This window comes from Sparus aurata, chromosome 21 (genome assembly GCF_900880675.1).
Source record: "Sparus aurata chromosome 21, fSpaAur1.1, whole genome shotgun sequence".
Lineage (NCBI taxonomy): Eukaryota > Metazoa > Chordata > Actinopteri > Spariformes > Sparidae > Sparus > Sparus aurata.
In genome coordinates this window covers 1,950,657-1,976,521 of record NC_044207.1, presented here as the reverse complement: position 1 = coordinate 1,976,521, position 25,865 = coordinate 1,950,657, and the positions used below count along the sequence as shown (strand labels likewise).

General features: G+C 41.7%; 2 protein-coding genes and 1 long non-coding RNA gene across 4 annotated transcripts in view; 2 read left to right on the top strand and 1 right to left on the bottom strand.

Annotated features, from left to right (window-relative positions):
* Positions 1 to 19,312, top strand: part of agla (amylo-alpha-1, 6-glucosidase, 4-alpha-glucanotransferase a) — a 125,166-nt gene extending 105,854 nt beyond the window's left edge. For both annotated transcript variants that reach the window (XM_030403344.1, XM_030403345.1), the window contains exons 25-35: positions 4,468 to 4,570; positions 4,698 to 4,821; positions 6,766 to 6,867; positions 7,035 to 7,146; positions 7,324 to 7,459; positions 7,761 to 7,873; positions 7,988 to 8,199; positions 8,332 to 8,429; positions 10,080 to 10,167; positions 16,516 to 16,649; positions 16,953 to 19,312. In XM_030403344.1, the coding sequence (XP_030259204.1) occupies positions 4,468 to 4,570; positions 4,698 to 4,821; positions 6,766 to 6,867; positions 7,035 to 7,146; positions 7,324 to 7,459; positions 7,761 to 7,873; positions 7,988 to 8,199; positions 8,332 to 8,429; positions 10,080 to 10,167; positions 16,516 to 16,649; positions 16,953 to 17,070 (1,340 nt within the window). In that variant the 3' untranslated portion in view covers positions 17,071 to 19,312. The remainder of the gene's footprint in view (positions 1 to 4,467; positions 4,571 to 4,697; positions 4,822 to 6,765; positions 6,868 to 7,034; positions 7,147 to 7,323; positions 7,460 to 7,760; positions 7,874 to 7,987; positions 8,200 to 8,331; positions 8,430 to 10,079; positions 10,168 to 16,515; positions 16,650 to 16,952) is intronic.
* LOC115572892 (uncharacterized) lies at positions 10,963 to 15,176 on the top strand. The gene is made up of 2 exons (XR_003982178.1): positions 10,963 to 13,293; positions 14,454 to 15,176. It is a non-coding gene; the product is annotated as an uncharacterized LOC115572892 (long non-coding RNA).
* LOC115572887 (putative ferric-chelate reductase 1) overlaps positions 19,308 to 25,865 on the bottom strand; it is a 51,478-nt gene continuing 44,920 nt past the window's right edge. The window contains exons 6-7 of the mRNA XM_030403367.1: positions 19,601 to 19,691; positions 19,308 to 19,527 (exon numbers count right to left, since the gene is read on the bottom strand). Coding sequence (XP_030259227.1) covers positions 19,468 to 19,527; positions 19,601 to 19,691 — 151 coding nt within the window. The 3' untranslated portion in view covers positions 19,308 to 19,467. The remainder of the gene's footprint in view (positions 19,528 to 19,600; positions 19,692 to 25,865) is intronic.

The following is a 25,865-nucleotide window of genomic DNA, read 5'->3' as shown; positions in this document are numbered from 1 at the left end:
GTATTATTATTATTATTATTATTATTATTAATAATGTTACACATGTTTACATGTTTGGTAACTGTTTTATTATTTTGTCTTAGTTAGGAAAGTAATGTTTAGTTAGGAAAGTCTGGTGCCTTTAGTCTCTTCCACATGGTGGAAGGAAGGTATACAGTTTATTACTAATTCAACAATGGTATCGGATGGGCGAGTGGTTGGAGCGCATGCCATGCACGTGGCCGACCCCGGTTTGATTCCGGCTGGAGGTCCTTTGCTGCGTGTCGCACCCCCCTCTCTCTCCCATATTTCCTATCTGTCTACTGCTTAATAAAGGTGTCCATGCATAAAAAAAAAAAAAAAAAAACAACAACAATGGTATCGGAACGGTATCGGGTATCAACAGATGCACAAAGTCCAGGCATCGGTATCGGTATCGGGACTGAAAAAGTCGGATCATTAAAAGCATGGTTTATTACAAAAAAGCTTGAAGGGAGGTCTGGACTAACATCTCCATTGGTTCCAATTCAGGGCAATCCTATCTTCTTACCAGGCATGGTGTGGATGGTGGGTATAGCACTTGGACATCTCGAGGGATGAAGAGAATGCGTGATTTATTTCAGGGTGCATCCATGCTATCATTTGCACAACTCCAAGAAAAGTATAATCTCCCCAGGCATGACTTTTTTAAATACCTGCATATTCGGGACTTCATAAACAGGGGAACTACTCTCAATATTGATGACACTACATCAGCAGTTGAAAAATTGCTCCTCCTTGGCCCAGCTAAGAAATCCATTACTCGCTTTTACAATGTCTTAAGCCAGACTGATGTGATAAATGTACAGGATGTTATGCAGATGTGGCAAGGTGAACTTGGTATAGATATTAATGGGGATAAATGGACTAAGATATGGACTCAAACAAAGAAAATATCTGTGTGTAACCGTGCCAGATTGCTGCAATTTAAGATTGTGCACCGTATACAAATCTCTCCTAATAAAAGACATACAATGTACACTCAACTCTTACCTGCGTCTGGTCTTGTCCTAAAATTCAAGCATACTGGATGGATGTTTTGCAAGATCTGGAAAATAAATTTGGTGTTGTGTTGCATATGGACCCTATTTCTTTAATCCTGGGTTACCCCAGACAAGATACTATTGTGGATGCTAACTCTACCAGACTGTATAATATCCTCACATATGCAGCAAGGAAGAACATCTTTCTGTCTTGGATAAGTGACAAACCCCCCACTAAATCAAACTCGCATAATTACGAAATGTTTTCCCTTTGAGTACCTGACCTGTCTGCTTCACTCTTCAGTGGGACAGTTTCTGAACATTTTGACTCCATATCTTCACTTTTCCAACTCTACAGTGGCTTCAGTGGTTTCTAGTGTTGTCCTTGGCTAGCCTTTGGCTCTTTTCCTGTGTCTTGCTCATAACACTGTACTTACAGCCTGGTCATTAGAAACTTCCAGTATTACGGTCTGGGATGTATTTTCTTTTCTTTTTAATTTTTATTTCATTTTATTTCATTTTTTTACAGTGAAGAGCGGTAAGATGGGCTGTTTCCTACACATTGTACTGGTCAGGTACATGTGAGATGTAAATGTGTATAGACTGTCTAGACCAGCGGTCCTCAATAGGCGGCCCCCGGGCCACATCCGGCCCGCCAGCCTCCTGTTTGTGGCCCCCGAACTGTTATTTCTTCATCATGTGTTTTGGTTGGGGCAGCACGTGTACACCGGGACTTGTCTCCATGCCAACGATACACATACAGCTGGGTCACTCACCGCTGCGATCGCAACTTTTAACTTTCACTTTCGTTTTCAGAGCAGTTCGCGTATTCACATTTTGCCGGTGGCAAGAGATTGATATGGCGTTTTCCAAATAAACTGCTATAACAAAGTGGACAGTGAGAATCGGCAACTCATAGAAGTAGGAACTTAAAATTTGCATTCATTCTTCCTCCAACCAGGACAAGACCCACAGATCTGACAGTGCTGCAATAACACACACTTACGTTGTTCAACAGGTATTAGCAAGTCTCATCATATATTTTCACAACAAGTGTAACAGACGGGGAGTTTCTCCCGGCAAACACCCTTTGACTCACGGTGCCAAAATATGTATCATCCTTGTTAAAAGTCAACACCATTTAATCACAGAAGAAATGAAGTGAATCAACCCACAACCATCTTACATATCATCATATTCACAAACACATGAACCATAATTACACCAACACCAACAGAATACCCAAGAGTCATTGCGCCACAGTCCACAAGGGGCATTACAATATGCCAGGAGAAGCTGTGATGAAGATTTCCAATTTGAAATGGCGTTATGAGACGAAGCATAGGAATTTTGAAGAGACATTTCCTCAAAATTCAGAGATGAGCACAACACAAATAAATGCACTGAAATCGTCATATCAAGCTGCAAGCAGGATTCTTGTCACATCTATGTCACAATGAAATAAAATAATGCATGACTGAAGTGATGGACACAATGTTTGAAGGCAAACAAAAAGAGGAAATATTCAACTATGTATTTTAATTTATGTTAAAATAGAAATGACATTTTATTTTAGTTCATATTTTGTTGTTTAGAATGAAAAGGACATTTTGTTTTGAATATTACAGTATTATTGCATGTGGCCTGACCGACCTCAACACATGGACCTTTGAGTCATTGAAAAAAATCTTTGTGGCCCTTTAAGATTTGTATTTGAGTACCCCTGGTCTAGACCAATGTTGTACTGAGCGTTGTTGTTGTTTTATATGTTAATATATAGAAAGCTCAATGAACATATTTGAGAAGTAAAAAAAACACCAAAATGCAAGTCTGCAATGAATTAGAAGTTGCTGGAAGATGGGTGTCAGTGTCCAGTCAAGTGTGTAAGGCAAGGCAAGGCAAGTTTATTTGTATAGCACAATTCAGACACAAGGCAACTCAACGTGCTTTACAGGCACACACAAATTACATTAAAAGACATAAAAATTTCATTTAAAAGACATTAAAAATTGCATTAAAAAAATTTTAAAAATAGCATTTTAAGACCAGTAAAAACATTAAGAAACAAACATCAAAACAAGTAGGCTAAAATAGAGAAGCTTTAAAAGAAACAAGACTGTAGAGTCAGAGTCATAATGCAGTTCAAAGACTTGAATTGCTTCAGTTAAAAGCAGTGGCAAAGAGAAATGTTTTAAGTCTTGATTTAAAAGAGGTGAGTGTATGAGCAGACCTGCAGTTTTCAGTGAGTTTGTTCCAAATATGTGGCGCATAGTAACTGAAAGCTGCTTCTCCATGTTTACTTCTGACTCTGGGGACTGAGAGCAGACTGGTACCTGACAATCTCAGAGGTCTGGATGGTTCATAACGCGGCAGCAGATCAGAAATGTATTTTGGCCAGAAACCATTCAATGCTTTATAGACCAACAGCAGGACTTTGAAATCTATTCTTTGATAGACAGGAAGCCAGTGTAAAGATCTAAGAACTGGAGTGATGTGATCTATTTTTTTGGCTCTTGTTTTGGTTCTTGTGTAACCCAAGAACACCTCACCTACTATCATGCAAGGTGCTGGTAGTATTGTGATGTGGTGCTGTTCTGCCGTCAGTGGATCTGCTGCTCTAAATAAAAGTAAATGGAATAATGAAGGATAATCTCCAAATTCTTCAGGAAAACCTCAGATCATCAGCAAAAGATTGGATCTTGGGTGCAGTTGGGTGTTCCAACATGACAATGATACTAAACAAGTCAGAAGTGGTTAATAAATGGATCAATCAGGCTAGAATTGAGGTTTGGAATGACCTTCTTAAGGTCATGTTGACTGTGCAGAAGAAACATATCACCTATTCTGTCAAGAACAGTGGTAAAAATTTAGCCAGAGGATGACCAGAAGCTTGTGGATGGCTATCTGAAGCACCTGAGGTGAAAATGTCAAAGAGACATTTTAATAGAGTGGAGTTTCTCAGAGACTACCACCAGAGTTTGGGAGTGGAGAGGATGGAATGGCCTGCCAGCAGTCCTAAACCTCAACCCCACTGAACACTTGTGGGAGATGTGACCAACACAATCACGTTGGCTGACTTGCAATAAATGCTGGTTGAAGAATGGGATGCCATCAAACAGCAATGTGTGACCAGGCTGGTGACAAGCATGAGGAGGAGGTTCCAGGCTGTTATGGCTGTGTAGGTTCTTCCACAGACTACTGAGGCTTCCATTTTTTAAATTAATAATAACACCAAACAACACCACCAAACAAGAGTCAACAGCAGAATAAACTGATTGGCAGAGAAAATTTGGCCAATTTTTCATGGGGGCAACCCACATTTATTGCCAAGATGCAATGTTACAACAAAGAAGTAATCTACCAAACACAAATTTTCTTACTTTTTATGCTATGTTTAGATATAAACGTTCAACCATGAATGTATAACATAAATATATGCAGTAACAGACTAATCAATATTCTTCAGGTCTTCCTCACTTCTCGTCTGGTATTTTCCGTTGCTGGGGCAGAGACACGTTCATCGCTCTCAGAGGACTCATGCTGCTCACTGGGAGACACACTGAGGCTCGGTGCGTGTGTGTGTGTGTGTGTGTAGCTGCTTCTCTGGCCTTTTTTTAATATGAGCATTATTTAACTGTACATCAGACAGCACACAAATTAAACTCACTTGAACTATTCTGTCTCATGTTGCCATAGTAACATCATCCTAGCCTTTGCTGGGACGCTGCGTCACGGTCTGATCCCCAACCTGCTGGGAGAGGGTCGCTGTGCCAGATACAACTGTCGTGATGCTGTATGGTGGTGGCTGCAGTGCATCCAGGTAGGAGGATACTGTCATTCAGAAAGTCATGGGGAAATAGATATAGAGAGGGAGGAGTGTAAATAGATGAAACCTGAAACGAGAAAAAAACAATTTCACGGATAGATAGATAGATAGAATTACTTTAATGATCCCAGACTGGGAAATTATACCTTACCTTCTTACCTGCAGTTCCACATTCATCAGGCTGATCCACATGTTGGTTCATTATAGATAAATTAAAGAGTAAGGTTTGTCATGATGTAACTTTGGTTGTGAATTGATGATATATAAATAATCGATTATTAGGGCCCGAGCAGGGAACCTGCAACTATATTAATTTGTCAAAATGGGAATTTTAGTTTTAGTTCATATTTGTTTTGAGTATATATTTATATATAAGAAATTATCATATTTTGAGTTCAGTTTCACGCCGTTCCTTCTTTGCAGGTCCAGTTGGCCTTTATATTTGGTAAAGGGTAGTTCTTCCTTGGCAATGAAAAAGACTGTGTTAAACTTAATGTTGATATATTAATTCAGCGCTTCCTCAGCGCACAGATTAACAGCCTCTTGCCTTCTAAATGCAACTAACTGTGGAGTTGCGTTTTCATTGGAGTACAGGTCATAGCATATTTTATCCCTCAAACTAGCACTGTGTTTGACCAGTATGTTATGCTTTAACTGTGTTGTGCCAGCATGACTTGCAGATTTCATGTTTGCCACATGTTGCTGTTATCGATTGCAAAATCTGCGGTTCATGAAATTCGTCTCTCAGAAAAACCTTCACCAGTCAAATTTGTGCACCCATTCTTCACGAAATCAGTATTTTCTGCCCTTTTTCGCCACACTAGTGTCTTCAGACTTGGACTCATCCTCTGACTTAGGATTTGACTCTGGCACACTTCTAGGCTTATCGTGGAGAAAATAACCCAGAGATTCCACCAGATACGTGTCCGCTGCGTTACTGCTTCGATCCAGTTTTACAGTGCCGCAGTTATAGGTATGTGTTATGAAAACAACGACACGAAGTGTTCCCGACCAAAGGATTAGTAGAAGAGCTTGTGTTTGTCTCTTTTTTTAGACTTGTGTGCTGGTGTCAACACGGAGTGTTTTATTTTGAAAAGTAACCGGATGTTATATTGTTGTGTCAGTGCGTGACTTCCTGTCTGCTCGGTTCTAAATTCGGCTGCATTGCTGCGTCGTGCTCCGGGATCCGCCGAAATAGAAGTCCTGTGTATCTGCTCCGGACTGCTGGAGCCCTCCGGAGCAGAAACACAGCGCAGCGGACCTGGTGGAAGTTAAGACATTATCTAAAGTGAAAAACCAGCTCAGCTCCGCCACGCACGAACACGTATCTGGTTGAATCGCGGAGTTCGTTTCACCATTGTTCGCTGAAAATGAAACGTCCTCCTTCTGCGCTCAGAACAACTTTCGGACCCTCCCCCTCCACACATTAGCCACTTACAGTGCCATTCCCTGCCCATCTTACACACATTGGCCTGCCACCTGTTAGTCCAGATTCTTTGATTGGCTTTGGTTCCCTTCCACTACCGGTGTTTAAAAAAAAGAAGAAGAAAAACACGGCAAATTCGCTGGTCGCACATGTGCGACTAAATGTAAAATTTGCCGATTTGGTCGCAGTCTGGAGCCCTGGGTTTATTTGAATACTTCAAAGTTTGATGTTTAGTTGTTTATTTGAGTAGTGTTTGGGCTGTGTTTGGGTCATATAAACATGTTGTTGTAGCCCAGCTTCTGCTGTTTAATTTGATATAAAATATGACTATATTCTTTCATAATTAGTGCAGTAGTGGCTCTGTGGTTGTTCTGCATATTTTAAAGTCCCCCAATTGTGGGACCTTGGGGTTTGAACAGTTAATTATATAATTGATTTTGACTGTATTGTATTCAAACTATTATATGTTATCATATTTAATATTCATATACCTACTATGTGCTTTTATTTAGGACTACACTATCCACGTAGCTCAAGGTCATGAAATACTTCACTGCCCTGTCACACGCATGTACCCTACTGATGATTGTGAACCCTGCAAACCTGGAGAGGTGGTATGTACAACTAAGGCACACACACACACACACACACCGATGTGCAGCGTGCTTTGTTGTCTGCCACAGTGTCGTACTTGCTACCACCACTAGAAATCACCAGCATTGAAAATGTTCAAATCCTACGCACTAATTTAAATCAAATGTGCGTGTGTGCGCATGCGCAGGAGCAGTTTCTGTATGATGTGATCCAGGAGGCTCTGCAGCGCCACCTGGAGGGAATTTCCTTCAGAGAGAGAAATGCTGGACCCAAGATAGACATGAATATGAGAGATGAAGGTAAGACAGGGAGAGTGTGTGTGTGTGTGTGCGTGTGTTAAAACTAAACATATTACATTATTATAAGTTGATAATGGAGTTGCCTTGATGTCAAGGAATCATGAATAGTAGATCCATTTACAGCAGCAGCTTTCAGAACTTCTTTTGTTGTTTCTGAGCTCTTCTACTCCATCACAGGCTTCAACGTGGCTGCTAAGGTGGATCCAGCCACAGGGTTTGTGACTGGAGGAAACCGCTTTAACTGCGGCACGTGGATGGACAAGATGGGAGAGAGTGAGAGAGCGAGGAACAAAGGCATGCCTGCTACTCCAAGGTAAAACATACACACACACACACACACACACACACAGTCCCTCACATCTGTTTGAAAGGTAACAGCTAGGGGTGAAAGGGCGCACAGGTTTGATTCAAACATTGATGTAGGTGTCATAGTTTGGTTCACAGTAAAAACCCCATATACATAAAAGCACAAATTTGTCCGGCACAGTGTCAGATATATCTGTGCAGCTCACTGATCTTGGCCAGTCTTGCTGAAAAGCATCTGATGCTAGTCACTGGCCAATCAATCGGTGCCTCTCTACTAACTTGTGTTCATTATCATTTTCTCTGTTCAGAGATGGCGCTGCAGTGGAGATAGTTGGTCTCAGTAAGTCGGCTGTTCGCTGGGTGGTGGAGCTCCATGCCAAAGGACTGTTCCCTTATGATGGAGCTAAAGTACACAGAGATGGTATTACAAACACACACACACACACACACACAGAAACACTGAGGTTTTACCTAATTCTCTGTTGGATAAATATCAGCCATCCGTAATCAGTAAAGCATTTCCTTTGTGTTCCAGGTAAAGAAGTGTTCATCTCTTACTCCCAGTGGAACCAGCAGCTCCAGCAGTCATTTGAAGCAGCATTTTGGGTTTCTGGTTCCCCAAATGACCCCAATGAGAAACACCCTGATCTGGTGCATAAAAGAGGCATCTACAAGGACAGCTATGGAGCCTCCAGTCCCTGGTGTGACTACCAGCTGAGACCCAACTTCACTATTGCCATGGTGGTGGTAAGCAGAGTGATGTCTCCATCAGCTCTAACTGTGTGTTGCTTTATTGACTCTTTGGTCTGAAGCGTGTTGAGTGTGTGAATGACTAGAGTTGTGAGTGGCTGCTTGACATGAAGATGTCTGTATTTAAAGGCTCCAGAACTGTTTACAGTGGAGAGAGCCTGGAAGGCTCTGGAGGTGGCTGAGAAGAAACTATTGGGACCACTGGGAATGAAGACACTTGACTGCGAGTATGTATATATATGTGTATGTATATGTATGTATGTATGTATGTATGTGTGTGTATGTATATATGTGTATATATATATATATATATATATATATATATATATATATACACACATACACTGTAAAAAAATATAAACGCAACACTTTTGTCTTTGCTCCCATTTTTCATGAGCTGAACTCAAAGATCTAACCCTAACCCATAATCCATCCCACCTCACAGGTGTGGCATATCAAGATGCTGATTAGACGGCATGATTATTGAACAGGTGTGTCTTAGACTGGCCACAATAAAAGGCCACTCTGTTTTGCTTTATTCAGGGGGTCTGGGGGCGTCAGAAAACCAGTCAGTATCTGGTGTGACCACCATTTGCCTCACATCTCTTTCACATAGAGTTGATCAGGTTGTTGACTGTGGCCTGTGGAATGTTGGTCCACTCCTCTTCAATGGCTATGCGAAGTTGCTGGATATTGGCAGGAACTAGAATATGCTGTCGTATACGTATTGTATATGTGCCGTATCCAGAGCATCCCAAACATGCTCAATGGGTGACATGTCCGGTGAGTATGCTGGCCATGCAAGAACTGGGATGTTTTCAGCTTCCAGGAATTGTGTACAGATCCTTGCTACATGGGGCCGTGCATTATTATGCTGCAACATGAGGTGATGGTCGTGGATGAATAGCACAACAATGGGCCTCAGGATCTCGTCACGGTATCTCTGCATTCAAAATGCCATGAATAAAATGCATCTGTGTTCATTGTCTATAACATACGTCTGCCCATACCATAACCCCACCGCCACCATGGGCCACTCGATCCACACGACGCCACACACGCTGTATGGCATTCTTTGGTTATTCAAACCGATTGTTGCAGCAGCTGTCCAGGTGGCTGGTCTCAGACGATCTTGGAGGGGGACATGCTGGATGTGGAGGGGCTGGTGTGTACATCCAACCGGCCTCACAACATGTGGTCTGTGGTTGTGAGGCCGGTTGGGTTTACTGCCAAATTGTCTGAAACGCCTTTGGAGACGGCTTATGGTAGAGAAATGAACATTCAATTCAGGGGCAACAGCTCTGGTGGACATTCCTGCAGTCAGCATGCCAACTGCACGTTCCCTCAAAACTTGCGACATCTGTGGCATTGTGTTATAAAACTGAACATTTTAGAGTGGCCTTTTATTGTGGCCAGTTCTTGCATGGCCAGCATACTCACCGGACATGTCACCCATTGAGCATGTTTGGGATGCTCTGGATACGACACGTATACGATACGTATACAACAGCGTGTTCCAGTTCCTGCCAATATCCAGCAACTTCGCACAGCCATTGAAGAGGAGTGGACCAACATTCAACAGGCCACAATCAACAACCTGATCAACTCTATGCGAAGGAGATGTGAGGCAAATGGTGGTAACACCAGATACTAACTTCTTCTTTTGTGTATATAGAAAAAGTTTTAGATCTTTGAGTTCAGCTCATGAAAAATGGGAGCAAAAACAAAAGTGTTTTGTTTATATTTTTGTTCAGTGTATATTCACAACATTAAACTGACCAGTTTAGTAGGAGCAGCAGTGGAAGTGTCTTTATATAATGATCACATTGTTTCATGTTTAAACTCACACTGACATCGTCTTTGTGTTGTCCTCTCAGTGACATGGTGTACTGTGGTGTCTATGACAACGCTCTGGACAATGACAACTACAACCTGGCAAAAGGCTTCAACTACCACCAAGGACCAGTGAGTGGGACACACATCAGCTTGTCAAACACCTGAAGTCCCTTTAGATGATAGACAGACACGATCAGGTTGCTGAAATCAACATGTTCTCACCAGCAGCCAGATATAATATATATAAGAGGGTTATGGCCATTGTGAAATATCCATCCATCCATCCATTTTCATCCGCTTATCCGGGGCCGGGTCTCGGGGGCAGCTGCCTGAGCAGGGACACCCAGACTTCCTTCTCCCCAGATACTGCCTCCAGCTCTTCCGGGAGGACCCCAAGGCGTTCCCAGGCCAGCTGGGCGACATAGTCACACCAGCGTGTCCTGGGTCTTCCTTGGGGTCTCCTCCCGGAGGGACATGCCAGGAACACCTCCCGAGGGAGGCGTCCCGGGGGCATCCGAAACAGATGCCCGAGCCACCTCAGCTGGCTCCTCGCGATGTGGAGGAGCAGCGGCTCTACTCTGAGCTCCTCCCGGGTGACAGAGCTCTTCACCCTATCTCTAAGGGAGCGCCCTGCCACCCTGCGGAGGAAACTCATTTCGGCCGCTTGTATCCGGGATCTTATTCTTTCGGTCATGACCCAAAGTTCATGGCCATAGGTGAGGGTCGGAACGTAGATTGACTGGTAAATCGAGAGCTTCGCCTTTCGGCTCAGCTCTCTCTTCACCACGACGGACCGATACAAAGACCGCATTACTGCGGCCGCTGCACCGATCCGTCTGTCAATCTCACGCTCCATCCTTCCCTCACTCGTGAACAAGACCCCAAGATACTTAAACTCCTCCACTTGAGGCAGGAACTCTCCTCCCACCTGGAGGGAGCAGGCCACCTTTTTCCGGTCGAGAACCAAAATATATTTGTGTAAAATTGTGCCGGTTTATTATTATTTGTTGTCTGCCGCTTGTGCTCAAATTCCCATAAGCTGGAATGGGCCAGAAACTTGAAACTTGGCCCAATGGTTGGAAATGATGTGCATCAACTTTTATTAAAATATGAGCCCAGGCAGCCAGATGGTGGTGCTGTAATTAAGGCTTGAAAATGCGTTTTTGGGAAGGCCACGCCCCTCACACCGTAAGTCTGATTGACTTGAAATTTGACACATAAGTCCAGCTCCATGTGCTCTACAAAAAAGCCTATGGACCATGAAGCTCCACCTACCTAGATTTTGTGCTAATTTGCATAATGTGAAAAACAGTAAAATGAATAGAACTTTTGAAAGATTGACTCTATCGACACCAGCTTCAGGGGATGACAAGACACATTTCAACTATAAATGAGCCAGATTGGTCAAAAAACATGGCCGCCACGGACCAATGTATTTTCACAATGGGCGGGGCTTAAAAATGATTGGCCATAATTCCCACATCCTTTGCCCTATCATCACAAAACTTGGTGGGTAGGTTCACAACTGTACTGACAACTGTATGTGCCTACCAAAGCATGTTGAGCTCAACCTATAGGGGGCGCTATAAATGCTACACATGCGTATCTCAAAGACCATCACACGGAATTTCACCAAATTTGGTACGCATGCTCTAGGGGCGAGTATTAACTAATATCTTGAGTGCCATGTTGATAGGTGAAAGTGGGTGTGGCCTATTCGTCATTAACCATCATCGTTTGCGTTTTATTAATTTATGGTGAGCTGGAAGGACCCAGAGACACAAAACTTGGTACGCTGAGTATAAATGAAGTCCAAATGCTGCTCCAAAAATTTGATCCCAATCCGTCAGATGGGGGCGCTATAACATAGGGTGTGAACTTCGAGAGGCTTTCCCCGCAAAGCCATAAGTGCTATGGACTTGAAATTTTCACAAAAAAGTCTCTTGCACCACGAAAGCCGCTATTACTGATTTTTTGCTAATTTGCATAACGTTAAAAACCGTAAAATGAATAGAACTTTTGAAAGATTGACTCTATCAACACCAAATTTGGTATACGGCTTCGGGGATGAAAAGACACATTTCCACTATAAATGAGCCAGAATGGTAAAAAAACATGGCCGCAACGGACCAATGTCTTTTCGCAATGGGCGGGGCTTAGAAATGATTGGCCATAACTCCCACACCCTTTGCCATCATCACAAAACTTGGTGGGTAGGTTCACAACTGTACTGGGTGTCTGCTTAACCTCTCCGCACCCACCCGCCCGCCGACGGGCGATTTCAGATAAATGACTGTATGTCTACACTGCGCAGTGACGTATCCCCCGTCAACTTTCATCAATACGGACATACTATAAGTCGTTAGAAAGGGTAGAATCTCCGCAGTTCATTCATCCAGTTGATTTTGCAAAAATCATGAGCACCAAACCATAAATCATTGATATTTACCAGCATGGTAAACGTGAGACACAAGAAACACACGGCGACTCCCTACCTTTGACGCGGCCATAAAGCCGTAATATGTGTCCATTCCTCAATTATTTATATTCCAGTTGTCCGTAAGAATCCACTGATCAAAAGCATCAAAATGGTTTTTCATAAAATTGTTCCAGCTTGTGAATATCGTCCTATAAAGTCCATTTGTTTACCGTCTACCAACTTTGTTCGGCAAATAGAATCCATACTTTCCCGGCCGCAATCGGAATGTTTTCTAGTTCGTGTATGGTGTTGTTGGGTATGCTTGTTTTCATCACTGAAATCGCTGGCTACAAAATAAAAGTGTCCCCATCTTTTTCTGTTCAGTTTTCACCCCAGCACAGCTGGGAAGTAGATCGAGCGCTGCCTGTTTGAAGGACCAATAGACTTTGTTTACTGTTTTTTGCTGCCTTAGTATAGGGATAGTGTATTGGCTATCGACATGTCAATCACTCAGGCTTCTAGCCAATTATTTTACCTTTCCAACGAGGGTAGGCGTGCCCAGGTCAGTTATGTATGAGCCGAGGGGTACTGCTGCGTCTAGCGACTAGTGGGCTCACTTGACGCAGCAGACGCACGGTAAAGGGACGCATCGGACATTTAAATTTTTTTGTACGGCAATTTTCAGAGTTTACAATGGCGAAAGCCACAAAGAAAACTAAATATGTGCGAGAAGAAGACCTGGAATTGATCATGGCATCATCTGATGAAAGTGAAGATAGTGAGCACGACTCTGAGAGAGAGATGTTTGCTCAGCGACTCGACGACATCTTAGATCGGTGAGTAACGTTATCTTTGATGATGTTTGATTTATTTATTTTGCCAAGAGTGAAATTTATTGAAAGTTAGTGGGTGGGGGGGTTTTATGCATACAGTGAACAGTACAGTATACATTAGCATTTCATAAATGATGCTAAATGGTAAGCGCCCCAGGGCCTAATTAGCCTAGCTAAGCCTAGCTAGCTAGCTAGCTACTCAACTAAAGTTATGTAATCCTTGTAATTCTATTCTATAATGTCATTCATTTTGAGCCTCTAATTCCCTTTTATTCAGATTTTTTTCATCAAGCTTGTAAGCAAATTCAGGGTTCGTACGGGTGCTTCAAATCCTTGAAAGTGCTTGAATTTCAATGTTGTGTTTTCAAGGTCTGAAAAGTGCTTGGATTTTAGTTTAAGTGCTTGAAAGTGCTTGAAATTATAACTCTGTGTCTTGGCAACATTGGGATCAGACTGGATAGTTTTCTTATTACAAGGAGAAATAAAATCAGTCTGTTTGTATCATCACACATGCAGGATGGGATGACGAGAAGGTGAATTTGATGCAATTTGGACTGATGACACGTTCAATATTAATAAACTTTGATGAATGAGCGAAAAGCTTATAAAAGTTTATGTCAAAAAAAAAAAGTACAAGGTGCTCTCAGGTCTTTCTTTGTCCCGGGGCAAGTGTACCTAAAGAACGCCAAGTGGATTCCCTTTTTTTGGATAAAACTTTGTGTTCTTGCTATCATGAAACATCATTTTAGATGTTTACAGCATAATGCAATGTACATAATTGTGATAAAAAGTGAAAAAAATAATCATGAGTAGCCTATATATATTCCTGTAGATATGTATTTTACCCCAGCGATAAGGTGCTGGAAAAAATTTTGTAAATTACCCTTAAAAGTGCTTGGAAAGTGCTTGAATTTGACCTTGAAAAATTTGTACGATCCCTGCAAATTTGAACTAGATCTTTTTCACTGAGCAGACACTGGGAATATTCCCCCAATTCAATTATTCTGTTTATGTACAGTTATTTTCCTGATGTTTTTGTGTAATATGTAATATCATATATCTGTGTTTATTTGTTTCCTATGTAAATAACACCCCATTGAATTGCTTTTATTTATTTTTTCATTATATTTGGTAACATTTGTGCATTGCATTGTGTTTTGTAGGTCACAGTCTGAAGACAGTGATGTGGATTGGGAGCCTCAAAGTGAGACAGTCAGACGCCCAACCCTCTCTCCTGCTGAAGGTGGTCGTCACAAGCGCCAACGATCCGCTTCAGCATCCACCAGTGTCAGAGGGGGTCAGTGACGCAGAAAGAGTTTCGTCAGGCAATTATTGAGGAGCTTGCGGACCAAGGACCCGCATCAACATCCCAGCCATCCACCTCATGTATCACTGGACCCCCAAACCCAGCAGCATCCCACAAGCTGCATTATTTCACAGAGGGACAAAATGTGGCTAAGTGGGATGCAGGCAGTGTCGGCAGACGGCTCTGCACACTCTGCCACAAAAAGACACCAGTTGGCTGTTCAACGTGTGATGTTCCCTTGTGTTTTGTTGCCACAAGGGACTGTTTCAATGAGTGGCACACACAAAATGGAATGTAGAATGGCCCAAAATGTCCACTGCGCATCACAGCGCACTTTTTATGTTTATATTTACAGTACAGTTGTATATACGTCATTTTTGTAGACAAGTTTTCTTATACATTTCCACTACTTATTGCTTTTATACACATTTTAGAGTTTTTGTATATTGTTCATATTTAGTTCATACTCTATATTTTTTTGTATATAGTTCATTCATTGTTCATATTTTGATGATATTGGCACAGTTGTACATACAGTAATAGTATATTTAAAGATAATAAAATCCTTGTTTGAAATTCAGTTCAGTTTAGTCTGTCATTTTTGTATAATGGTTACTATTCTTTAGTGTCTTGTCACATGACAATATCTCAATATGGCCACCTAGAAGCGTGTGGAAACCCCTCCAACCACCCATCAAATGAATGTGTTAAAAAATGATGTTTTGAATCATGGAGAAAGGTGTTATAGTCACCAAAATGCTTCAGTAATGTTTCCAGTGTCACAGAAGTGAGTAAAAGCATTTGGCACAATTTGGCCATTTGGAGACGTTTTGGAGAGGTTCGTGGACGCCAGTGACACCACAAACTAAAAACTCCATAACTCCCATAAGGTTAGGCCTAGAAGTCTAAAATTTTATCCAGGTGTAGTTGACAAGATGTAGAAGGTATGTGGTATATTGCCATATGCCTTACATAAAGCACATCATAGTTATTGTTATTCAAATATGACTTATTATTTTCGAAGACAAAAAAAAATGTTTTAGAGCCATGTTTGAACTGATGTCATTTAGGTTGTGTGTATGGTACATGCTAAATAAGCCCATTTTCAGAAACTAGGGGTTGCTTTCAAATGAAGTATCATACATCCGTCTAGGACTTGTAGTTATTTTATAATAAGCTTTTCCATTTGGGTATGCTAAATAGGTGAAAATTACCGAAAATAACCCTTAGGGGGCGCTATAAATGCCATTAGCATGTAGCTGAAAACCCAATTTGGAGAAATCTTGGGCTTATCATGGCTATGTGTTGCACAGATCTTTGAGGAACACAGCGGCCGATGTCATCGTCTACGTGGGGAGGAGGGTCAGGGTGGCCATTTTTGGGCAAAAGGGGTTAGAACCCGCGGATTGCCGCTTGCGGCTATATTAATTAATTTTTATTTTTTGTCTGGAAAGGTAAATGGCACAACTTAAACACAAAGACTTTTTCGCTGTGGTCCTAACCCTCTTCTGTAATACACAGTATAGGTAGCTTTTCAAATGTTCCATGCTTCAGATGCATGGATAAAAGATGGTTTGACATGTTTATCATGGATCATTTAGGTTGTTTATAACAGTGTGTTTTAATGTTTAGTTCACTTGCTGACCCAGTGACCCTGAGCTCAGTCAAGTGGAATAATAAAGAAGTTGTCCTTACTTGAATTTATATCTCTGAAGAAGTTTTTCCCCAGCATGTAAATCAACTTGGGATTCAAATGGTGTTTCCTGTTATTTGCAGCAGCATATTAACAGGGCTTTACACAAGGAGATTGAGTGGCCAGCGAGGGGGTCCTAGGGCATACGGCTGTTATGAAAACTCAGATTTTAATATAAGTAACTAAGTGTCAGTATATGTTTCTATGTATGCCTGTGTGTGAGTAGGAGTGGCTGTGGCCAGTTGGATACTTCCTGCGTGCTAAACTCTACTTTGCCAAGAAGCTGGGAGGAGAAACCTACAACACAACTGTCACCCTGGTGAAAAATGTTTTGTCCCGACATTACACCCACCTGGAAAGGTATGACTGTCATCTGTTTATCCACCTGCTGCACTCGGTTGCACAGCTGCAGTATGATCCTAAACATTTTCAAACTAGTACAGCAACAATGGGACACAACTCCTGCTGTTCCTTCTTTTTGTCTCATATCATTGTAAAATGTAATAACAGGTGATAGTTCTTTTTTTATTAAACATTGAAATATGTATGATGAAAAACGATCACAGTACATGAATGTCTCCATTTATGTGTTTCACTCATTCTGAATGTGTTTCTCTAAATGGTAAAAGGTGAGCTGAATCATTTCATTTCACTGCTTCTCAGGTCTCCATGGAAGGGTCTGCCAGAGCTGACCAATGAGAATGGCCAGTACTGCCCGTTCAGCTGTGAGACCCAGGCCTGGTCTCTGTCCACTGTGCTGGAGGTCCTCTTTGACCTCTAAATGAGCATCAGCCCGTCTCTCTGATGTGAGACTGTTCTACATACTGAGGGAGAATTGTTGGACTTGGAGAAGAACCACACATCACTTCCCACAGTCTGCCTTCAATGAGCTGTCACAGTAATATAAATTGGTTTGGCAGCTACATCTGCTTCATATTGCATACAATAGGTACATGACAGGATTACAGCACCACCATTTCCCTTTTGTCAGGTCACAGTGATCTGTTTGAAATTTGCCTTGCCTACCTGCCCACCTCTACATGCCCAACTCTACCTGCGCCACTCTACCTGCCCAGCTCACCACTCTGTGTGTTTCTACCCACTCGCCCACTGGGAGAGTCCGTTACAAGCTCTCCCAGTGGGCTTCTGCAACAACTTGGTAAAAGTTCATTTAACATGATAAATGTTAATTGTGATGAACCATCTTAGTTCATGTAGAAACTTCAGAGTTGAACTGTTTCAGACCGGGACGTATGGCCTTAAAATAATAGCGCAGTGTTTTTAGGCTATATCAATAAACTAAAGGTCTTCATAAATGTTCAGACTGGACAACAAAATCACATATCACAGTATTTTTGATCCAAAAAACTAGATATCCATAGTGACAATGTTTTAGGCTGACTGTTGGTACTTTCATTGATTGTTAATTGCTGTAATGAGCCTTTAAAACCAGGAAATGAAAACACTGATGTCATATCACCATGTAACCATATCCAAAAGTTAAGACCATATGTAGTTTTGATAACGAAATATTGCCCAGCTCTACATTTTCCATGAGATATAAATGTGAGCAATTCATTTAAACTAGTAAGAACTCCTGAGCTTGCTGTCAGTCTTGTTCAGTGTTCATTCTCAAACATGTGTGTCACACAAGTAATTAATATGAAGAACACTTGGTGCTTGAGCAGACGTCTCACTTGTCTGATGTCTCTGATGCTCTGTAGATGGTACCGGTGATGTTCTGGTGGTTTTAAGTGGAATTGAGCGATTGTTTTTTTGTTTGCATTTGTCAGAAACAATGATACATTTACTCTCATATTTTCAGTGATTTAATTGAAACTGCCCACAGCCCTTCTCCAGCCAGCAGTCTAACTAAAACGGGCAGAACAATGGTTTTTGGTGACTTTATTTTAAAACAAGTCTTTTATATTGAACTCCAACAACCTGCCACTGTGTGCACACCTGAAGTCCTACCTCCCAACCTGTCCTCATGTAACCTCTCCAAAACGAGTGACCTAGTGTCACCACCTATACATGCAGTAACAGCAGTACGATGTAAGTCTGTCCCATACAGCACACAGTGCTGCACCCCCACTTAATGCCTTGATACAAATACACAGTCTTCCAGCTGTTTCCCATTTCACCATATTTTTCCCCACAAGCCTTATGAGTACTTCAGTATTTCTATAATTTAAGTGTGTATTAATGTTAACAAAACAAACTGTTTTGTGCATGAGCTTGTGTTGGTGTTTACACAGGGTCTGTTTCCTCTGGTGTGTAACCATGCTTTAGATCTCTGCTGATGCCCCTTGGCTGCCTCAGAGCTCAAGATGTTAGATATGAAAAGGTTTGAAGGTGCATGACACATCAGCATTCCTCTTAAAAAGAAGGAATCTGGTGAGTAGCAGAAACACAAGATGAACCATTAGTTCCTGTGTAAGCCGCTTGTGTTCTAAAATCTTTCTGAATCAGTCACAACACATCACCCAGTCTCTTTGGATCCTTGTTTACTGAACACAAAACCTAAATGAACTCAGAACATCCTCACTCAGTGTGGTACCTGCCAGAATGCCACCTGGTACCTTCACAGAACACAACAGCATTTTACATCTGTTTGTAAGATATCATCCCGATAAACTCATTTATCCTGGTGAAGCTGAGCTGCCACTACTTTGTTGAGAACTAAAATCAGTGGTCAAAAATAAAACTGCTCATAATTAAGATCAGTTGTGTATCATTCAGTGCAGCACTTTTATTCTTCTTCTGTTGCACAGTGCAGTTAACGTGTGAATGGAGGGGCAAGATTTCCCTGTGCAGTGGCCGATTGAATCTGGAGTATAATCAAGTCCACGTTAAATCCACAATCACAGTCCAGTCATGTAGAATAGTGCAACGCTCTGTGAACTTATCTGTATTGTTACACATTCATCCTATCCTATCATCAGTGTGTCTCTAACTTGTTGTTTACTCTGCATAGTGTTACAGTTGCCATAGACAGAGAATAAAGCTATAGATAACCAGGCCGTTGTCTCCTCGTCTGTGTGTGTGTGTGTGTGTGTCTTGATGAGGAAACATTTTTGTTCACGAAGATGAGCAACCATGGCTTGGTCGCTCCAACCCTGGAGAAGTCAAACGTAATTTGAAAATGTTGAACATAATTAATGATTGTGTGTGTCTGTCAGCAGTGGACACACAGACTCAGCAGACTGATGAAAATCAGAGTTGAGGAGGAAAAGGCCTGAAAAGAGAGAGAGGCATGTCAGCATCAAAGTGCAGATCCATCAGCAGTCATTCAGTCAGTCAGTACTCACTCCAGCTGCAGAGTTTCCACTGCTCTCAAGGCTCAGAGTGCTGCTGTTCAGCTGAACCCAGAATGTTGTGTAGTCCTGGACCAGACTGGCACTGAAATGTCCACAACAACAGCAAGAACATGGCAAACAAGTGAATTAATGATAGAAAAGGTCAGCAATGATTAATAAGTCAGTTCTGGTCCAAGTACTGGGTCTGTTAGCAGTTGTGTAACATGTACAATGCTGCTTAAAGTAAGTGAACCCCTTGATCAGTTTAGATTTTTCTGTTGTTTTACCATGATTTTCTTATTTTGTCATCACCAGCTTTTATGTATGAAATGTCAGATTTCTGTACATCGATGGCATGTATTTGTTTAGTAGGACTTGTTTAAGTAGCACCAAAAATACATGAAACATGGAATTAGTGTACTTACTTATAAGTGAACCCCCAGCTGCATTGGTAAAGTCAAGCAGGTAACAGACTCAGGTGAAACATTTGGGTGCTTAATTAAACATTTAAGTAGACCAATGAAATGAGACATCCTTGGGAAAGGGTTTGGCCAGCACTAATTAAAAGAGAAGAAACCAACCAAACCACTGTAGTTCCATACAGATCAACAAGAAAGAAGAAGGAAAGAAGATATCTGAGGACATAAGGAAGAGGCTAGTGACAGCCCATCAGTCTGGGGAGGGCCATAAGACCATGCCATAAGATTCCAGCTCCATCCATCCACTGTAAGACAAATCATTTACAAATAAGAGGCCTTCAACATGACAGCAACTCTGCCTAGAAGTGGACACCCATGAAAACTATCACTCAGAAGCACCAGAAAAATAATGAACAATGTAAAGGCCAACAACTTGGTAAAAGTTGAAAGCCGCAGACCTCTCTGGTAGCATCTGGGACAAATGTGCATGCATCTACAATCAGAAGAGAATGTAATAGCCATGACATTCCACAAAATCGCTGGTGATCAAAATCATGTTCCTTCCAGTGAATATGAGTTGTTGCCATCAGGAAAAAGGTATAGTTCAAGTTAAATAGATAAAAACTGTCCTAAATACCTACCTCCATTAAATTATTAAATAGTGCAAGATAGTGTGTTTGTGTGTGTGAATGCGTGTATGTGAGTGTGAATGCGTGTATGTGAGTGAGAGATTCATAAAGGGACTGTGCATTAAAAACGATGGTATAGGGAAGTGCAATAGAATAATAGGAGTGCAATAAAATAACCAGTGCAATAGAATTAATGATATTGTATGGGTATATGTGCAATAGGAAGAGCGTGTGCAAACATTGCAATGAATAAATGTGTGTTCTGTGCTGATATGAATTTATGCTATATGTAACAGACTTCCTACTCTTTCCTCTTGTGGTTTTTTTTTTGTGCGTTTTTGTGTGCTCTGTGTTTTGTGATGTGCTATATGTGAACATGTGAGGTTCTATTGTGTCCAAAACAAATTTCTCCTAAGGGAGACAATAAAAAGCAACTCAATAACATTCATGGAAGGGTTGCTAGAAGGAAGCCTCTGCTCTCAAAAAAAAAACCCAGTGGCTGCCTGTTTCAACTTTGCCAGAGAGCACTTGGACAATCCAGGGGCCTTCTGGAAATCCATTCTCTGGACAGATAACTTCAAAATAGAAATATAGCCGCAAGCGGCAATCTGCGGGTTCTAACCCCTTTCACCCCAAGCCGGCCACCCGCATCCCCTGCAGTCGATGACATCAGCTACCGTGTTCCTCAAAGATCTGTGCAACACATACCCATGATAAGCCCTAGATTTCTCCAAATTGGGTTTTCAGCTACATGCTAATGGCATTTATAGCGCCCCCTATAGGTTGAGCTCAACATGCTTTGGTAGGCAGATTCCCAGTCCTGTTTTGAACCTATTGGCAAAAAATCTGTAATAGCGGCTTTCGTGGTGCAGGAGACTTTTTTGTAGAGGACTATCAGGAGGATGTCTATGAAAAATTTCAAGTCAATAGCACTTATGGCTTGGCGGGGAGAGCCTTTCGAAGTTCACACCCTATGTTATAGTGCCCCCATCTGACGGATTGGGATCAAATTTTTGGAGCATCATTTGGACGTCATTTATACTCAACGTACCAAGTTTCGTGTCTCTGGGTCCTTCCAGCTCGCCATAAATTAATAAAACGCAAACAATGATGGTTAATGACGAATAGGCCGCGCCCACTTTCACCTATCAACATGGCACTCAAGATATTACTCAATAGGCGCGTTCAAGTTGACCTCCTGCTGCCTGACTGCATCAGCGAGATCTGCTGGCGACAGCAGGGGCGGGGATACAAACGCTGCGATGAAGTCGGACACCTTCTCTTCCCGTAGACATGACGTGACTTGGCTGAGGTTGCGGTGTTTGCCTTCTTCGTCGGCGAAGAAGTGGAGGAAATTGAAATTCCATTAATGTTTGATTACAATCAACAACGACTGTGATCAGTTTTCTAACCTGATGCTATGGGAACTTTGCTGGCCTTTTCTCATATTAATCTCCTTAAGAAATTATTCAATCTGAGATGTTCAAAATATTAGTCAACCAAAACATTTGGGCATTAGGGCCGGGACTTTAACGCGTTAATTACGATTAATTAATTACACAAAAATTAACGCGTTAAAGAAATTAACGCATTTTAATCGCACTAATTTTTGCACCGCGGAACGTTTCTCACTGGAAGAGTTTCAGAGGTATCGATTATACTGGAGCACCAACTAACAGTGTTGGTAATAACGGCGTTAGAATAAACGGCGTTACTTTTTTCAGTAACGGGTAATCTAACTAATTACTATTTCCATTGTTACAACGCCGTTACCGTTACCGACTATTAATTGTGGTGCATTACAAACTGAAGCTGTTGTCATCCGACTCGGCTCTCAGCCACCGGAGCTGCAGAGCTGTTTTACTTTTCCTCCGGTGAGGCAGGAGGGAGGGGCGAGGCAACCGCATAAGTGATGGTGATTGGCTGTCTAACGTTGAGTGAGAGTTCTTAAGCCAATGTTTGGTTTACACACAAGCCACACACGCACACAGCAGCCTCACACACACTAACTAGCAGAGGGGAACTGCAGCAATGGCGAGTCCGGAGGGAAAGTTAACGTTTTCAAAGTGGAAGTACAGACACGACTTTAATCTCCTTTGTCCTCGTCCGTTGTAAGCAACTCTGATCTAATGAATCAGCTCTCAGCAGCACACGCTTCTACAAAACTAACACTGGACAAAACACTGTTGACGCTGTTGATGATGACAGCAGGCCAGGTGTGGCTAACGTGAGTTCAGCTAACAGCTTCACAAAAACTTGTGACACAGACTGAACTGAATGCAATGATAGGCAGGCATGTTGTTGAGAACATGCTCCTGTTATCAGCAGCTGACTCAGACTCCTTCAGAGCCTCTCTGGTAAACTTATCGGGGAGAACAGGAGCCGGTCCGCCATGCAGAGAGACATTTTCTAAATACATATGTAGATGCTGAGTAGCTAAAATGAATGCCGAGCTCAAAAGGGGGAATAATTAAAAGTAATGCAATAGTTACTTTTCCTGGTAACTACTTACTTTTATAGTGGAGTAATTCCGTTACTAACTCAGTTAGGCTACTTTTTGGGAGAAGTAACTAGTAACTATAACTAATTACTTTTTAAAAGTAACGTGCCCAACACTGCCAACTAACGTTCATGACTTTAGACAACAACAATGAACGAAGAAGCAGATGAGACTGCTTTGGTTGGCCCCGTGGATGGGAAATTTTGTTTTAAAAAGCGGACGGATGGCAGCGTAGATACGAGAATGCTATTGCTGCACTTTATGGCAAAAATTGCACTGGTCGGGGCAGCGTTTAGCTCAGTGGGTAGAGCAGCGTCCCATGTGCCGAGGTTCTGCAGCCTTTTGCTGTGTGTCACTCTCCCTCTCTCTCTCCCTGTTTCCTGTCACATCTTCAGCTGTATTATCAATAAAGCCATAAAAGGCCAAAAAAATATTTAAAAATTGCACTGGTCTGTTGGTCTTGAAAAAAAACAAAAACAATGTTTTGTTGCTTAAGCTTCTGTATTCAGTCATTATTCAATGGTATACTAAAATCCAAGTGAAAAAAATTGCTTCTCACTGTTCTCAGGTCAAATATTTATATACGATTAAAATGCATTTAATTTCGATTAATTAATTACAAAGCCTGTGATTAATTCGATTAATTTTTTTAATCGAGTCCCGGCCCTTACATATATATATATATATATATATATATATATATATATATATATATATATATACATATATATATACATATATATATATACATATATATATATATATATATATATATATATATATATATAAAGAGTTCATATTTAGAGACAACAGAATGTGACAGCTTTGTCACAATAACAACTTCAAATTTGGATACTTTGTAATTGCTTCACTTCAAAACGGTCACACAGTGGCTCATCAAGAGTAGATGAAGAGCCTAAATGTTCTCTTACTGTAAATGATCATGTTCTGTTTTCCTTGTAATGTCACCATTAAATACATTTGAACTTTGTCTATCTGGTACATTATAGTAAGTCTTGCCTAATAACAATACAATACAATTACAACAGTTATTCATTATTATGATGACAACTGTGCTTAGGTGCATCATGATTATATCACAGCTGAGGGGAATTTGCTGACTACATTTAACAAATAAGCATAACTATAGACACATAAGATGAAGCATTTTCTTATAGCAACATTATTCACAATGAATGAAATACATTTCACTGAATGAATGAAATACAATAATCAGAACAAATGACTGAATCAGATGCCTTGTCCCGCTGCGCCATCTCATCACACACAGCTCAGGATAATTCTTTGTATTGTTAATGTGACGGGAACAGAAAGGGTTAATTAATAAGAGTGGATAGTACAGATAACACTGGACACAGCAGTTAACCACTTCTCCATCATCACCCTAAGCTGACAGAACTGAGCAGTTTATTGACGACATCTTTCAGGGTTGTTGCCTTACATGAAGGATTTTATAGGTTTATTCATGTTGACTATCCCATAGGTGCGGCCACACAGCTGCTACTCATCTGAAAGTATTTGATATTTGAGTAGAAAAGAGGCAGAGGCCTTATGGATATGGAAATTCATCGAAACACACGTCATATACGTCAGCGTAGATGAGAGCCAATTAGGGCAAAGTCCTGACGTCATGATGGTGGGTCTGGGGTCGCGCAGTACCTGGAGAGCAACTGCGCGAATGCTCTGCAGCAGCCTCGCTCCCGCGATAACTTAAGGTCATGTGACATCAGATGCGGAGCAGAAACCACTCCCATCCAGGTCATCGTGGACACATTTTAACCAGCATGCATCACGATTTATGCAGCGCTGCACAGCACTGCGTGATCTTGAACTCGCCTAATACTCGACCCTAGAGCATGCATCCCAAATTTAGTGAAATTCCGTCCAATGGTCTATGAGTTACGCATGTGTAGCATTTATAGCGCCCCCCTATAGGTTGAGCTCAACATGCTTTGGTAGGCAGATTGCCAGTACAGTTGTGAACCTACCCACCAAGCTTTGTGATGATAGGGCATAGGGTGTGGGAGTTATGGCCAATTATTTCTAAGCCCCGCCCATGGCGAAAATACATTGGTCCGTGGTCCAGTTTTTCACATTATGCTAATTGGCAAAAAATCTAATTAGGCGGAGCTTTATGGTCCAATAGGCTTTTTTTGTAGAGCACATGGAGCTGGACTTGTGTGTCAAATTTCAAGTCAATCAGACTTACGGTGTGAGGGGCGTGGCCTTCCCAAAAACGCATTTTCAAGCCTTAGTTACAGCGCCACCATCATGCTGACTGGGCTCATATTTTAGTAAAAGTTGATGCACATCATTTCCAACCATTGGGCCAAGTTTCAAGTTTCTGGCCCATTCCACCTCACGGGAATTTGAGCTCAAGTGGCAGACTCCTGGCCTGGGTCCCTTTTCTGCATGTCACTCCCCCTCTTTCTCCCTGTTTCCTGTCACCCTCTTCAGCTGTACTATCAATAAAGCCATAAAAAGGCCAAAAAAATACTTTGAAAAAAAAAGCCACAGGAAAGAAAAGAACCTCCTCCCAACAGCAAAACATGGTGATGGAAATGTGAAGGTTTGGGGCTGCTTTTCTGCTTCTGGACCTGGACGACTCCATATTATCCAGGGAACCATGAATTATCAGGCTTATCAAACAAATTCTTGACCAGAATCTCCTGCCATCGGTCAGGGAGTTGAAGCTGGGACAAAAATGG